This window comes from Rattus rattus, chromosome 5 (genome assembly GCF_011064425.1).
Source record: "Rattus rattus isolate New Zealand chromosome 5, Rrattus_CSIRO_v1, whole genome shotgun sequence".
Lineage (NCBI taxonomy): Eukaryota > Metazoa > Chordata > Mammalia > Rodentia > Muridae > Rattus > Rattus rattus.
The window spans coordinates 61735329-61753060 of NC_046158.1; the positions used below are offsets into that span (position 1 = coordinate 61735329).

General features: G+C 37.2%; 1 protein-coding gene across 1 annotated transcript in view; it reads right to left on the minus strand.

The window, feature by feature from the left end:
- Positions 1 to 2442: 2442 nt before the first annotated feature.
- Calcrl (calcitonin receptor like receptor) overlaps positions 2443 to 17732 on the minus strand; it is a 45179-nt gene continuing 29889 nt past the window's right edge. Inside the window, exons 11-13 of the mRNA XM_032903576.1 lie at positions 12716 to 12934; positions 11948 to 11989; positions 2443 to 5534 (exon numbers count right to left, since the gene is read on the minus strand). Coding sequence (XP_032759467.1) covers positions 5310 to 5534; positions 11948 to 11989; positions 12716 to 12934 — 486 coding nt within the window. The 3' untranslated portion in view covers positions 2443 to 5309. The remainder of the gene's footprint in view (positions 5535 to 11947; positions 11990 to 12715; positions 12935 to 17732) is intronic.

Below are 17732 nucleotides of genomic sequence, written 5' to 3' on the forward strand. Positions count from 1 at the left end.
TATTGAGTAGATAACCTAAATTCAGAGAATAAAATCACAAGTTCTCTTTTATGCACAAATCTTAGCTTATGATGTCTACATGTATGTGTGTGTGTGTGTGTAAATAGGGGTAACTGTGGGTATAGACTAAGAAACTAATAAGGTCAGGAGAAGAAAAAATGAAATGTCCAGGAATGGGACAATAACACATTTGCCACATGAAAGCAAAAAGGCTATGGAGGATAGGAAGGGCACAGCGGGTGAACTGGAGGGCACAGCGGGTGGATGGGAAGGCACAGCAGGTGGCGTGAGCAGGAATGTGCATAAGACCACGGGAGAGGAGAATCAGCAAAAACAAATTTTTATTTGAAAATTAAACCTATCACTGTGGGAGGTGAGGGGGGTTGGGAGGGAGAGAAGAAGGGGAGGGAAAGGGGGACAGGATCAGGTGTGGGAGGAGATGACAGCGTAGAAGTACAGAGGGTCAGGAAATTGAACAGAGGTGTGTAGCAGTGGGGGAGATGGGGAACTGGGGTAGCCACTAGAAATTCCCAGATGCCACGAAAGCAAGAGGCTCCCAGGACCCAACAGGGATGACATTAGCTGAAATACTCAACAAAGGGGAGGGAGAACCTGTAGAGACCATATCCAGGTAAGCTCCCCTCGTCCCCAACCCCGGTTGAGGGATGGGACTACCCACTTGTCTCAAAAATATTAACCCAGAATTGCTCCTGTCTAAAGGAAATGCATGGACAAAGAGTGGAGCAGAGATTGAAGGAAACTGCCCCACCTTGGGATCCATCCCGTCTGCAGACACCAAACCCAGACATTATTGTTATGCCAAGAAATGGCCAACAGACAGGAGCGTGGTATGGATGTCCCCTGAGAGGCTCCTCCTTGATCAATACAGATGCTAATGCTCACAGGCGACCATCGGACTGAGCACGGGAACCCCAATGGAGAAGTAAAGACAAGGACTGAAGGAGTTGAAGGGTTTGCAACCCCATAGGAAGAACAACACTATCAACCAACCAGACCTCCCAGAGCTCCCAGGAACTAAACCACCAACCAAAGAGTACATATGGAGGGATCCATGGCTCCAGCTGCATATGTAGCAGAGGATGGCATTGTCTGGTATCAATGGGAGGGGAGACCCTTGGTCCTTGGAGGCTTGATGCCCCAGTGTAGGGGAATGCTAGGGTGGTGAGAGGAGAGTTGGTGGGGGAGCTCATTTATAGAAGCAGGGGGAGTGGGTGTGATGGGGAGGTTGCAGAAACCTGGAAGGGAGGTAACATTTGAAATGCAAATTAAAAAAATATATATATACACACACACATATACACCTACCACTGTGTATGATAGTTAAATTTTTAATTAAAAAGTAAGTTGAAAGACATTAAATTGTCAAATACATGTAAATGGTAAAATATGTCTGGAGAAAAAAAAATATATATATAATATTCCTAGTGTGTTTTAGAAGTAGTAAGTACATGCTTGGAACAGTTAGTAGACTTAAATTTGCTCTATTATGTAAAAATGTAGTCTCAACTACAACAGTGTTAATTTCAATTTGTGTGTGTAATAGCATTTGTTATTAGGCATCACGCTAAGCATTTTGTGTTGTTTGATTTTTGTTTTTGTTTTACAATTGATTAACTTTAGAAGTAGTAGTTTCAAAATGCATTGAACAGTATGTGATCTGCCTAGTTCTGTTATATTAACCTTTACCACGGAATAACTCAAAATACTATGAGGACATTTTTGTTTTCTGCATTTTTCCTAAGTGTAAGCATTTTTCTCTTCTGCGAGCATTATGTTACTTTAAGTCTATATTAAATATTAGCATATTATTTTAAAGTCATCTTATCTCTTCTGAATGCATAGTCTAATCATATTTATATTCACTGTTTTTGCTTACTTTTTATCAGTAATCATATCTGATTGCTATTTGGGGAGGTGGTTTTTCAAGACAGAGTTTCTCTGTGCAACAGCCCTGGCTGTCCTAGAACTCTTTCTGTAGACCAGGCTGGCCTCGAACTCACAGAGATCCACTTGCCTCGAGAGTGCTGGGCATGTGCCCAGCATATCCGGCTTTTGATTACCATTCTTGAACACAGTATTTTGTATATTCACTTCAGTATTTTTATATCCTCAGGCATATGTGGTCTTTTAAATTCTCTTTTGAATAATTATAACATATTACTGGTTCCATCATTAAAGTCTTTGACACATTTAAGTTTTTATTTGTGTGAGTTGTTGACCATGTTTTCTTTTTTAAAAAATCTTTATGTACGTATTTTTATTCCTTTTATTTCTAGTATTTACTACAAAGCCACTCCTTGGAATATAGTGCATAAAGGAGGAAAATTCCCTAAAAATGTTCCTGTTGGAGAGGATTTTTCCTTTTCTTGCAGTGTAACACTTTGTACATGTTGCCACGTTAACACAGAAAACAAAATCATATCTTTTTTAATTCATTTATTAAATTCACTTACTAGTTTATTAAAGTCTTTAAAGAGAAGAATAAAGACATCGCCATTTATTTTGCAAAGTATTTCTTTAATTGCTGCAAGAATTTTGTGAGAAATTCAATCACTCTGTACTCCAGGGAAGATGAGTGAAAGTGAATGTTAACTTACAACTTTAATATTCTCATAAAACCTAAATAAAGATTTTAAGTCGATACAACATGAGTTCTTTTAAGTGACCAGAACATCTTGAATATGTTTTACAGATAATGTTTCTATGAGCAAATTAAAACACAAAGAAAATTAAAATAGATTCACATTAAAATATCTAAACAGTAAGTGTAACACTGTGAGTACTAGTAAACTCTACATAGTTTGTTATATTTGAACAAACACTAAACTCCAGGATGGACGACTTATTAACAAAAACATACATAAGTCACTTCTAAAAATGACAGATCCAATTTTTAAATGCTAAAAATTCCCCACGTTAGTTTTTAGGCACCAGAGAAGTTTTCTTTCAAAAATTTCAGGTTTTTTTTTCCTACAAGCAAAGTAGAAATATTTTAATTGGCACTTCAGCTTTAGAGAGATTTAGCTTCAAAAAATTATTACAAAACTAATACTGACTAATCTCAGACCTCTATGGCATGGTTGACACCACAGAAGATATTGGCAGTAGAGAAATCTCAGCTCTGCTCAATACGGTAAAAGAATAATAAAATTTAAAATTACAATAACTTTTGAATATGTCCTCTGGTAATTCGGCATTCTGTACTATCATTTGCTGTTCAGACCTGACAGTTTGGAAGAATGCAGAATTTACATGAACACTGTCAGAGAAGATATGAAGATATGCCTTTGAATAATAGCTAGCTAAAGTTTGAACGTATTAAAAGGAAGGTTTGCACAGTTTAGGCAGTTGAAAGTTCAGAAAAGCATGAGTTCCTTTTCAATGCTGAAAGTAACTTAGTGACACCTTTGTCTGTATAGATAAATTACAAATGTCTGCCAGATCATCTAATACATAAGTGCTTGAAAATTTGAATTATTTTCCTTGAGAGTTTCGAACAACTTCTGAATTTACTATCTATTGTAGCTTAAGACACAATGAGGGAGGACTGAGTCATGCCTTTCATGCACTGTAGGCTGATGGACACACTTCAAAAAACATGGATTCATGTGACTGTCCCCAAACAGACTTTACTAACTGAAGTCAATCTTGTTCTTCAGAAAGTCCAGACAAAGCAATATTAGGAAAACTAAATCCATTTAAAATGTCACTTTAACTTACAAGCAAAACTTTCTTCTACTTTAATTTAATTATTACCTAAATATCTGACATTTCATCCTCAGTGGTAAGTTCGAGTCTTCCCATGGTTGCATTATCACCCACAGTAGTCTACTGAAATACTGAAACAGTGTATATTATATAGAGACAATTCCTCTGTGGTTCATAAGAGAAATAACCTGGGCCCTTTTCAAAGCCATATATCTTCCTTTAGTAAAAGTCAGTAAAACTATAGTTTAGTGAGTTAAAATACACAATTGTAGCAGATTAGCACTTCTTACAGTAGTTGTTCATAATGTCTGATTTTGAGTGAGTCATCATCCAATTGGAAGAGGCAACATGTCAGCACTCCAAAGATAACATGCTTGTAAAAGTATGACTTTGCATTTTAAAATAAATATTTCACATCTTATCATTGATATTTCTGGGGGTTTGTTTTGAGTTCTCAAACTTCTGATGCTGGTATCTGTTTGTCCTTAAAATATTTACCAAATATAGAATTCAGTACTCCATTTTTCTATAAAATAAATCAGCCCAGACACAGTATCAGATACCTAGTTGCATATAAAGTTGCATTATCCATCTGCTTTAAAACAGTTACCTAGGTTGTGTTTTGAATTGAAACAATAAAATAAAATGACAGAGTACTTATAGTTTCATTTGTACAACAATCTCTCTCTCTCTCTCTCTCTCTCTCTCTCTCTCTCTCTCTCTCTCTCTCTCTCTCAGATTCCCAAGATAAAAATAAATCCTTCATTGATTCCCTTCATATAAAATGGTTGATCACTTATCTACACAGTAGAAAGACCAAAGTTTCTATTTACAGATTCAGGAAGACTGATTTCCTCCTACTCCTGCAGCAAGATTTAGAGGGAAAAAAGTAGCTGACAAAGTGTTTGTAGCTTCTACCAATGTGTCTCCCTAGTGATTCAGAATGGATACGCCACAGGATACAACCATATGTAGCAGCAACTGAGAAGCCGGTGGGAATTCTGCTCAGTTGCTTTTCTTAAAGAAAGGAACACGAGGTTACAGAGATAGCAAACTCTGTCTGGTCTACAGGAGAAGTTATAAAGAGGGTTAAAGTGTTTCTGGACAAACCGTTCACTACCATCAAATGACAAAGGATGAGGAGTTTTATAACAAAAACCAAACTTTCCTTCCATGTCTGTAAGACTGAGCAAGGTCTCCTCAGACAGAGGAGCAGAGTTCTGGTCAGTGCGGGTATGAGTGTGCACAGGTCCATCTGTGAGAGCATGCGGTGTTGTGCACGTTTGACGACGCGTGTCAGCTCCCGAGAGTTGATTGTGCTTATTTTCTTTCCAATTCCACATTCGGTGATGTCAGGTTGGTAACTTGAAATCAGCTATGGTAGGAGTATTTACTGGCCAACAATAAAAATTGAGGCTTTTCTCCCCCATAGACAGAGGGTTGTTAAACATTGATCCACACAATTCTCATTTCATTTGAGGGCTTTCTTCATGGTATTCAAGAAACCCATTTGCTATTAAATCTTCCGGCTATAAAGTCATAGGTTCAAGTGACACAAAACAGGTGAGATTTCTGTATTTTCACATCACTAGATCATACATGTTTTCTGGTTTTAAGGCAACATTTTCAATATCCTGGATGCTTTTTCCATTTAAGTGTTCAGTGGGGCAGTCGTGGCTGTACCCCTGCACATCGCTGATTGTTGACACTGTGTAGGATGCGCTTCGGAGAGCATCAGAGTGGGAAAAGCCATTGCCAAATTGGATTTTATACTGGTTCCAATTTCTTCTCAGGATTGCTTGAACCTATCAATCATCAATAAACAGAAACAGCAAGAACAACCCATTAGCAGAGATGAAAATATTCTATCTAAGGCATAGCAAAATATTTGGCAGAAAAGGTTTTATTCTTTAAGGTAAGAAGAAAACCAAATGGTCCTGGTCTATAATTTTAGTTGCTAATGAAGCTGAGACAGGAATATTGCAAAGTCAACACCTGTCTGCATGCTAGTATCAGGTAAGCTTAGACCTGCCTAAATATCTTACTGATATCTTGTGTCAAAATAAAAAGTAAAGAGGAGAGAGAAGAGAGGGGGGAGGGGGAGGAGGAGAAGGGAAAAGGGGGGAGGAGTGTGTGTTAGATCCTTGGTAGGTTACTCACTTAGCATTTGCGATGCCCTAAATTCAGTTCCAGTATCAACATGCACATACAAATGAACATTTTGCAATTGATCTGTAATTTCGATTTAATTAATTTTTACTATTTTTACTCCAAGTCTTGTCTTTAAAGCTATAATAATACAAGTGTAGTATGTGTATATTCTTGCCAAATACAATTCACCTAGATAACTAGTTTTTACATCATTACCTTAATAAAATGAGAGCATAAGTATTAAGAGTACATAGGAATTGGGGAAAGATGCAAATAAAAAGAATATAGGGACACTGGGGAAATCATCACCACTAGCAATAGGGTTTAGTGAATGGTTTCTCTATACTAAAGATTGTGCTGTGTTCTGAAATAGCAGTGCATTTATCCTCACAAGTCTTACTTCCTAAAATAACGTAATGCACTAGATTAGACAAAAGTGGTTATGAAAAAAAAGTTTAGGAATGTTATTTCTCCACTTCTGCATATTTTGTGTTTCTTTCATTTTTGATATTTTCAAGAATTATTTTTATTTTATGTGCATAAATGTTTTATGTGAATATTTGTAAGTGTATTGTGTGTGTGTGGGTGGGTGGGTGGGTGGGTGTGTGTGTATGCACGCGCGCACGCACTCGTGTGCACGTGTGCATGCCTGCTACTCAGTGAGGTCAGAAGAGGTTGGTAGGTGTCCAGAACTGAAGTTATAGATGTTTTTGAGCCATCATGAGAATACTGGGAAGGAAATCTAATCCTCTGCATGAGCAGCAAGTAATCATAATTCCTAGCTTCCTCTCCTTCCCCTGTATGTAAATGTAACTCTTCTTCACCACATGTGAGGGAGCTCACTGATAAATAAACTCTCCCTTTCTAGTTCCTTCTGAACTCTGGCTGACTGGTTCAGTTCAGCTGTCCTGGCTCAAATTCCTCTCTAATCTGACTGCTTCAAACTGGCTTTTCTTGTCTTCTGACTAAATTGCTCTGCTTTGACCTCTAACTCTGGCAACCTCATCTTCTGGCTCCTTTGTATTTTCTGACTCATTCTGTCTTCACATGAAAACTTTCTCCCTGGCTCTGTAAAATTGTCCCACTGAAACTGTAAAATCAACCCCTATACTTGCTCCCCCAACCCCTCCTGGGGTGTTCTCTGAAGTATCCTCTCTTTCCAATGCTGCTCTTATGTTGGGCATATCCTATCTTTGACTCATTCTGCTAAATCTTTCTCTGATTCATCACTTTGTCTACCCCTCAATTAGATGTCACTTTCAAACATGGCTTCTTCCTTCTATAAACTAATCTTACCTATATTGTTTTGGATTAAAGGTGTTTAATAAAGGCTTGTCTGCATTCCAGTCAGATCACAGAGACCTAGAAAATCTTTGGATGTGGGGTTGGGGATTTAGCTCAGTGGTAGAGCGCTTGCCTAGGAAGTGCAAGGCCCTGGGTTTGGTCCCCAGCTCCGAAAAAAAAAAAAAGAAAATCTTTGGATGTGATCCCTTGCCAGAGCAGCCATTTTGCTGGTTTAAAATTCTCTAACCTGTAGCTTTCTTTTTTAAAACAAATATGAAGTTTAATGCCTTTTTTCCTGGCTGAAATTAGAGATTATGACTAGTTGTGCCAGATACAATGACTTTTTTTTTCCTTTTTCTTTTTTTCGGAGCTGGGGACCGAACCCAGGGCCTTGCGCTTCCTAGGCAAGCGCTCTACCACTGAGCTAAATCCCCAACCCCGATACAATGACTTTTTAAAAAAAACATTTATTTACTTATTATGTATGAGTACACTGTCACTGTTCTAGACACACCAGAAGAGGGCACCAGATCTCATTACAGATGGTTGTGAGCCACAATGTGGTTGCTGGGATTTGAACTCAGGACCTCTGGAAGTGCAGTCAGTGCTCTTAACCACTGAGCCATCTCACCAGCCCAGATACAATGACTTTTATTTTGATTGAATTAGAAAACTAGCAAGACTTCATTAATGCTGAGCCCTTAAAACAAATGGAAATAGTCAGCTCAGTCTTAGATGCCATCATCTTTATACTAACAGGTTTGTGTACAACCTGAGTAGAGGCTGGCAAGTTTTAGGTCGTAAAACATTTGTCCTACCCCTGTTGTGTAATATATGTTTGTATAAATGTTTGTTGTTTGAATAGATTTTCCCAAGCTGTCATCAGATGTTTTTGGCCAGGTCTTATGCCTGCCCCTCAGAAGAATCTAAGAATCAAAATAGTAATAATAATTCTAGCAATTCAGATACTCTTAGCATCCTCAGACATTAAAGATATATAATAACTTTCTGTTCAAAATATTCATGTAAAATCCATAGTAAATATTTTATAAAATCTGTCTTGTTTCTTAGCATGTGCCTTCTCCAAACATTCTACAACCAATAGTGATTTATAGGAGACTACAGTTTTGGAGTTACTTTTAAGTCTCTTACATACTATCACTTAACATAAAAACAAAGTTTTCCTGTCTTATTTCTTGTTTTAGTATTAAAGGAAAAGGAATGGTCAAAAATGTAGCCATTCATTTCTTAAATATAATTAAAATTAATTAATAAAATGTCTATTTAATTTTTCTGTAATTCAGACACTATAAAGGTTAAATGCTAGAAACAGTTACATAATATATTATTGAGAAGTTCAGCAACTTTTGGACCATTTCTTTGTATTTGGTAAAATAAAAACTAATGTATTTTCATATAAGTACTGTGGAAACAAATTAATATATGTATTTATCTTGCACAAAATTATGATTTGCTTCTCTCATGGTTTTATTAATTTTAAACCAACAAATAAGGTATTTAAATTAAAGTAATGTGTTAGTATTTATGTATGTAATGTCTTCAGACATGTAAGCAAATGATAAGTGCATTAGCCCTGTGGGGTCCCAGCAGGCCAATGACTTTACATGGTATGTTTAAGTAAATATTTAGATTTTAACAAGATATACTTTTGAACAACTATGTAATTCTTTTGGGTAGGAAGTATTTTATTCTGATGTTTACACATTTTTCTCATCTATTATAGGTGCTAGGCTAGTTAGAAATTGGAACTACATAGTTTCAAGTTGAATGGGAGTGGGATGTATCTTCCCATAAAATAGTCCAGACTAATGTTGAAAGATGTCAACAAGAAGATACCCATCTTGAGGCCCTTGGACTGATAGCTCTAAAAGAAAAGCTAACCAAATCCCAGAAATCAAAATAAGTATGAACTGATAGATGTTTGTCCTTGAAGAATCTATGATTATGATCACCAACTTATTTTCTCTTAGTGAATAAATCATCAGAAAAATAATGAAAAGACAATGTCCTGGAGTGTGGGCTATTATTTACCAAAGTTAAAAAAAAAATAAAATGAACCTAATTAAAGACCCACGGTCTTTGCAAACTTATGTGATAAGAATTTCATTTTTAACTTCTTTCTCTAATAGAAGATCATACTTAATTAACAGAGTATTAAATCAGACATTCAATACATTTAAATGGGACAAAGGAAAAGTGTGGGTATTATTAAAGATATGAATATGGTTATATTGGTTTATGCAGGCAGCTAAATCAAATGCTTAGCACAGTATGTGCTCATTAAAACGTGACAAGGGTCAACAATAATACTCCTTAATCGAAATCAATTTTTAAGAATGTGATATAATCTATAAACCAAGTATAAAGACAAATAGCTTCTTTTACAGAATATGAGCTAAGGCTTCTCAACATTTTTTTTGGTTTAGTTGATAAAAATACTTACAACATATTGTTGTTACATATGCCCTTCTGATGACCATAGCTCCTTCCTTAGGTTACCACTGCATATTTTTATTTGAGTGGAATTGGGCTGAGGTGAAAGTGTGTGTGAACCTCCACAGTTAACTAGCAAGAAATGCTAAGAGGAGAGAGATGTTTGCTAAAATTCAGCAGGGTCAAATGCAAGTGCAGATACCAGGCAAAAGCAAATCACTTGGCCTAACATGAAGGGCAAGAAGGAAACTAAAACCAAGCAAATTTTAACAACAACAACCAAAAAAAAAATGACATAGTTGGAACCACACAAATTGAATCTGGCAGCTATTTCTTTGTGTTACAAGGGTGGGAAAAGACCAAGAGGCAAAGAAACAGAAAAGGACGGATTACAGCATTTCTTAAGACTTGGGCTGAGTCATGCTCGAACGGCTGGTCTCCCAAGCAGAAGGGAAAGGGAGAGATATTAAAGATGTTGTGATGAACTGAGTATTTGGCAACAACCGAGTTCAAAGGTTTTCTTGTTATTAAAATTTCCCAATGCCAAAAATTTTCTCAATTTAAGGCATGGCAGAAGAACAAGGTACTGTGTCTCTTTTGTTTATCCAGATAAAGGACAACAGAAGTGGAAGGCATTAACTTCAAGACTCCCTGGATACTGCTTCTGAAGGAAAGTGCCAATTTGAAATTTAGCTTGCAGTGTGATTAATGTTCCCATTTCTACATGGTTTGTCATTAAAACAATGAGCCTATTTGTACAGCATAGCCATGAGGCTATACCACACTCTGGATGTGGTGAAGTCGGGGCATTGTCTGAAAATCTTACATTCACCTTTTCAGCATGAGTGTAAATAATTTGCTTTTATTTCCCTTTTATAAGGCAAATGCACTTTCCTTGGTTCCAAGTCTTTCCTAAAATATAAGTGCTAGGAAAAAAGAAGTCTCTCCAGCGTTTTAAAGGTCCTACTATGCTCGTTCCCCATCCCCTCCTGCCCTACCCCACCTACTGCGACACCTAGTTTACTAGTGACTATGACTTAAATATTGAAAAAACACACTAATCTGCTTCTGTAGATAAGGAGGCCTCTCCCATATTTCATGCATGCTCTTTGACACGTGTTCATTTCGCTCATCAATATTTAATTCTCATGGCCAACATTAGCAACATATAAGATTGCCTAAGTCAGTACATACGTAATAAAGGCTGCATGAGTTTCCCTGACAAGACAAATGAGTTATCTGTCCCCTCTCATTTCATTCTCTGTCTACAAGTGCCACCAACTCGGGGAACATGGTCACTCTCATGTATAATGTAGAATCGCAGGGATACCAATTAAATTACAACTCTGTAATTTCATTTAACTGTACACTCTTCTATCCTACTGTTATACAGTGTTATCGATAAATGTAACAGAAGAGTTATAGGTTCAATTACCTATACTTTAATTTTTACTTTAAACAAATTGCTTACTTACAAAGAGAAAAAAGTAGGATTTACTTAGACTAGGAAAAAGTAATTTGTAGTTTCTTTTGAGACATATGTAATTTCCAGTAATTTATTTTATAGGAAATATCCACATGAAGTACGTGTTCCCTATCTGAGGCTTCCTGATGAGTTTCTCGGTTACGCAGGGTCCGTTTCTCACTGAGTTGCTGTCTAGCTAGATTCCTGTGCTGTGCTCAACTGTGTTAGCACGCTCTAGATGAAAACTGGGCAAGCAGATCAGGAACAAATCAAAAGTAAAGTCAGTGATACCCAAACTGCTGACCAGAAACAATATCCATATGGCTAGATGTATGCACCCAGTTAGATTACCGAAGCCCTCGGGCAGGAACCGAGAAATCTCGACTAGCCCATCTCCATACCGCTTGCTGCAGCATTCCAGTCTACGGTTCCTAACTTGCTGTTTTACTTTAGTTTGGTTTTGTATCTATAATAGAACCTTTCGATAGTGTATATAGTTGAGCCTATTGAACAAGAGAACGGAGGAAACGAATAGATTCTGTTTCTTGTGACAGTACATGGTCTATGAAATTAAATATTGCCCAGCAGTGTTCCCAGAGTAACATCCAGACTTCAAACTTTCTAACGGTAGGTCAAAGGGCTAGCTGAATGGACGCTACTCATTGGGATATTTAGAAGTAAGACTAATTTAATTCTCTACCATTCAATTCTAACATTGCCCACATTTTTGAGATGATATTTGTGCCTAAAAAAGTAATTGTATGTAACTTTTCCTGTGGTAAAATTGGTTTTTAAAATAGTTGTTTTGTTTCTTCTTTTAAAAGGAAAGTGTATTTAAAAAAGTAGTAAAATCAATAAACATACCTCTCCGTTAAAGAAGCAGAAAATTGTAGACACCAAAAGACCCTGTAAAAAAAATTAAAGTTATCTGGAGTCTACTTTTTATTATATTCCTTATTATTTAAAACAATTTTTAATTCAAATATTTTTATCATATTCTTTCCCTCCCAAGTCCTTTCAGATCATTTCTCCCTCCCTATCTACCCAACTTTAAGTTCTTTCTCAAAAAACAGACAAATTCCCAACACAACAAGAACGCACCAAAACAAGAAAACAAAATAAAATCATGCCCAAAAAGAAAAACGAAAACCCAACAAACTGTAACCAAATAAAACCACACATACACATACATACACATGCACATGCGCATGCACTGTGGAGTCCATTAAACATTAGTCAACTATTTCTAAACATGAGACCTGTCCGGGAGTGGTTCATATAGTGTCACATCATTAAAGAAAACAGATTTTCCCTCTCCCAGCAGGTATCGTTTGACAGTTCAGTTGTTAACCTTTACCCTAGTGGCTAGGTTTTCATTCATTCATTCATTCACTCATTCATTCATTCATTCATATAAAATATAAGATAAACAAAAATGATCACATTAAAGTTGGACAAGACAAACCAACAGAAGGAAAAGAGCCCAAGAGAAAGCACAAGAATCAAAAAGGCTTATAACCCCATGGCTATACCACAAACACACTCTTACACAGTCAAGAGTGAAACCAAGCCTACATGGGAACTCAATACAAAACTCGTCAAGCTGCCCCCTTGAATGCAGGGACGCCTTACCTGATAGTGCATGAGAATGTGCATGACGTAGTCATACACTTCCTCAGCAACCTTTCCTTCAGGCCGCCATGGGAAAAGCACGAATTCAATGCCGAGTAGTGGTACCAAGATGAGAGTGGCTCTTACAGCTTTCATGTAGAGATTGGATTCTGCTTGGTGTGTAACTTTCAACTTGGTGATGAGAACACGTACAATATTTAATAGGAAAAAGAGATTTACCTAAAAAAGAAAATAAAAGTTCGTCTAAAAGTCTGTTTGTGTTTAGTATTAAGAAGCCTATGAGAGCCAGACAGTGATAGGACAAGTCTTTAATTGTATCACTCAGGAGGCAGAGGCAGGTGGATCTCTGTGAATTTGAGGCCAGTCTGGTCTATTGAGTGAGTTCCAAGACAGTCAAGGCAGCACAGAGAAACACTGTCTCAAAAACATAGATGATAGATAGATAGATAGATAGATAGATAGATAGATAGATAGATAGATAGATAGATAGACAGACAAATAAACAAATGTTTTTTTAAGAGAAACCTATGAAAACTCCATATTATAAAACTTAAGACTATTTCATGTACAAGAACTAAAGGCACATTTTTGTAAGACATTAATTAGTGTGTATTTATAAAGTAATGCTATTCCATTTACAGGCACATAAATTTTAGTAAAATTAACTTTTAGAAAAATAAGATTATGTTAAAGTTATTATGGAACATAGGAAATATTTGTCATTTTAAGCTCATTTTCTATATAATATTTAAGATTTGTCTATTATTCTAATTCAAGGTCATAAATACTTCTAGCAAAAAGGAATTATTCTTAGGAAATGTTATTTTTAAAATATTTATTTTTATTACTCTGTGTGTGTATGTGTGTGTGTATCTCTGTGTGTGTGTGTGTGTGTATCTCTGTGTGTGTGTGTGTATCTCTCTGTATGTGTGTGTGTGTGTGTGTATCTCTGTGTGTGTGTGTGTATCTCTGTGTGTGTGTGTGTGTGTGTGTGTGTGTGTGTGTGTGTGTGTGTGTGTATCTCTGTGTGTGTGTGTGTGTGTGTGTGTGTGTATGTGTGTGTGTGTGTTGTGTGTGTGTGTGTGTGTGTGTGTCTCTCTGTGTGTGTGTGTGTGTGTGTGTGTGTGTGTGTGTGTGTGTGTGTATCTCTCTGTGTGTGTGTGTGTGTGTGTGTGTGTGTGTGTGTGTGTGTGTGTGTGTGTGTGTGTGTGTGTGTGTGTGTGTGTGTGTGTGTGTGTGTGTGTGTGTGTGTATACCAATGGAGGCCAGAGGAAGATGTCAGATACGTAGAGCTGGACTTAGAGGTAGTCGTGGGCTGCCTAGCATGCAGCCTGAACTGAACTCTGGTCCTCTGGAAAAGTAGCAAGTGTTCTGAACTGCTAAGCCACGTCTCCAGCCTCAACGAATGTTAATATTTTAAAAAATCCCCTCTTCATCAGTGCCTATACAATGTACTCTCCAAGAGTATGTTGTGCCAAAATAACTATTTTTATATATTTGTTTTGTCTTCCTTTTGTAATAATCTTAATGAAATCTTTGTGTATGAACATTTCTCATAGCAAGTACCTGAAATAGTACTGTGATTTCTCTTTATGCTTATGGATAAAGAGCTTATGCAATCAGCCAGCTGATATTCAAACCAGACTATACCAGAGAAAGAATCTTTGGCTTCCCATAACAACTTCTATAAATAACTCCCTGTAATTATCATTTACTATTTATTGTGCCGTAGCAACTTTCCCCAGGAGATAACATTGCCTTTGAAGGGTTTCACAGAACTCTGAAAATGGAATTTGACTCAGCCACCAAGAATCTGTCTTATGAACGTATTAATTTCGATTCATCTATACCCTACGATCCCTTTCATCCACTTTCTTTTTCTTCAAACTCTATTTTCTCTCCTTTTATATTGACTACTTCAGGTTTTGTCCCCTGTTCCTGCGATAATATACTCTAACAAAGTAATGTGTTTATTTTAGCACATAGCTCAAGGGATCGTCTGTATAAAGAGGGCATCGAGGTAGCAGGAATCTGAAACAGTTGGCCTCATTCTATATTCAGTGGGGAATCAGCAGCATGGAATGCACGTTAGTGCTCAGCTCACTGACTCCATGGGGTGGGGGGTGTCCAGGATCACCTGGCTGTGAGATGGTCTTGTCCATGATTAAATTGTATCTTCCCACATCCATTAAGGTAATTAAGAAAAATCACCTACAAGCATGCCCAGAGGCCTTCCAGGTGATTCTAGACCCTGACAAGATGACAGCTAACACTGATCACTCTATTGACCTAAATTCAAACTAAATTTTGCCCATTTCCTATTGACAATTCTTCATTTTGTCCAGAAATGTCATATTGGACGAACTGGTGATTTCTTTCCTTTTTTCTCTGACCCTTGGCTTCTATAACATCTCTTCTTTGTTGAATAACCTAATTATAAAATTTTAAACAACAAACATCTATACACTTTAATAAGTTCAAATAAGGGAAATCCATCTCTCATCAAGGCAAAAAAAATGAACAAATAACATATTTATTCATTTTTAACATGTATCATGAAAATAAGTAAGCATAAAATTATTCCACTGCTAAGAGAATTCAATGAAACACAAGCTTTAAACATACATAGCTAACCAGACTCCTGATGAGAACACATTCACGAAAGAACCCATCGACAGACACTGGAATGCAATGAAGACAGACACAGAGAAAGCCACTTGACAGGTGGGCCGTGAGCACTGACACAAGCCAGCATGCCGGTTCTATTTCTAACCCTCTAAATAGAGTTCCCGCTAACATATAGATGGAGGGTTTTTTAAATAAATAAAAATTACTACCACTTCATGGGAAAGTTGGATAATGACTTTTTATCCACTTATGAATGATCTTTTATCAATTTATAAGTTATAGATATGAACTATATTACAAATTATTTAAAAATCCAAATATACTAAAAAACACTAATTAATAAGCGGTAGAAATGTGGCAGCTCAGATCTGTCTTCCATGAAGGAACAGTTAAATACAAAGCCATTCATTAGAGCCGTCATTCTGGCTTAAAATATGAAACTAGAACTGAAGAGGAAGCTGATGTTTATGCAAGCTTCTCTCTATATATAGCCAGGGCAGGGTGGACTGGAATCCATGCTCTACACAATTTCCCACATCAGTATTATTTTAGGCAAAAGTAAAAGAACTTTAAATTTCAGATGAACCCCATCTGAATTTCCTCTGACTTAAAACAGACCTGATTAATAGATTCCTGATTTCTTTTTAACTTATGGGTTTGGCAATTTTGTAACATGACTACATTATTCCCCGACTCTCCCCCTCCCTGCAACTTCTCTCAGGTAAACCCCATCCCCAAACCCTCCCAAATTTATGCCCTCTTTTTATTTAATTATTACTGTTATATGTATGCATATATTTAGGCACACGTATAAATATCTAAATACACAACTTAGTCCATTTAGTGTTGCTCGTGTGTGTGTGTGTGTGTGTGTGTGTGTGTGTGTGTGTGTGTGTGGTGTTCAACCCTGGGAAACATGAAGAGTCACAGAGAAGCAATGCCTGCTGACAAGCCTCTTTTGACTGTGACAGCCATGATGTTCGCTAGCTGTTGGATACCACAAGACATATTCATATCACCATAGCGTCCAGAGTCATAGAAGGAAGCAGAACAAGACAGTACAGATGCTACAGGGACACTATCAGAAGACTTTCACACAAGAACGGCCAGTAGTTCCTTACCTAAGCCCTCAAGTGACCAAACATTTCCTAGGTCTCAAATTAAGGGCATCTTCTTTCCTAAACTGTAATAGCACTGTCCTTGATTTTTTTTTTTTTTTAGTGTCTTTTCCTAAATTTGAATTAAGAGACTAAGAACCCAAAAGAGGAATTACAAATTTTCTGATAACACAACCACATTCAAAGCTGCCCAGTTGTTATACTCTTATTAAATGGTGAGTGTTGTCATTACAGAATACATAAGCGACATTTCTCTCAGCAGTATGTAAAAGTGCTGTATTTGCACCATTGCCTACTAGGAGAGTGGGGTGTGAAGGAGGAAGTGGGAAAGAATGGATTTTGCCAGCTGCAAAATACCACTCTCAGTGTAATTGCCTTAGGATATCTCATGCTGTGTGGAAGAAATGCTAATTTGTATTAATTTATTGCTCATTGAAGTAACATTTTAAAAAAGCATTAAAAGTGACTTTTGTTGCCTTCTAATAAAAAGGACAAGAGATAAGATTGGCCAGGCAGCTTAGGGGCAAGGACCCCAATGTGCACACTTACATTCTCATCCTCGGCCAGAAGCAGGAAATGTTTCTTAATTCTTTCTAAAAGACCACCCCTGACTCCAGACTATACATAATTCTGTGACCCAAAATCCAGTCCAGACACTAATTCCTTCTGATGAACAGCTTTGAAATTGCATGTCTAGATTTTCATTGTGAAAATGGGTTGCATTGATTCCTCAAGTTCAGTCTATGTCCTAAATGATTTTAGGGATTCAATTTAGAAATAGTGTGGTCTTGGAGGCCACTGAGGCTGGGGACTAGGGCTCTCTTAAGTCTTATTAAGGAGAGCTATTTCCTCCAGGACAGAAGAATCTCTCTCTCTCTCTCTCTCTCTCTCTCTCTCTCTCTCTCTCTCTCTCTCTCTCTCTCTCTCTCTCTCTCTCTCTCTCTCTCTCTCTCTCTCTCTCTCTCTCTCTCTCTCTCTCTCTCTCCATGGAGACATAACATTACAAGCCAGTCTACCTGGATCTGTCAGTCCCCTGGGCACATAGCACCCCTTGAGAAAACAGTTTCATCTTAAGCCATGCTAAGGAGGTGGGAGGAATAATTAACCCCTTGATAAGATAATCTACTGATTGCTTTCAAACGCCCTCCCCTCCCTCATGCGGACACTTGCAGAGAGCTTCCTTATGTAAGATGAGGAGAATGCCTGCCTTTCTGAGTTACTCAGAGGACTATAAATTTTCCTGTTTGTGCTTTCTATTTCTTTTTTGAAAC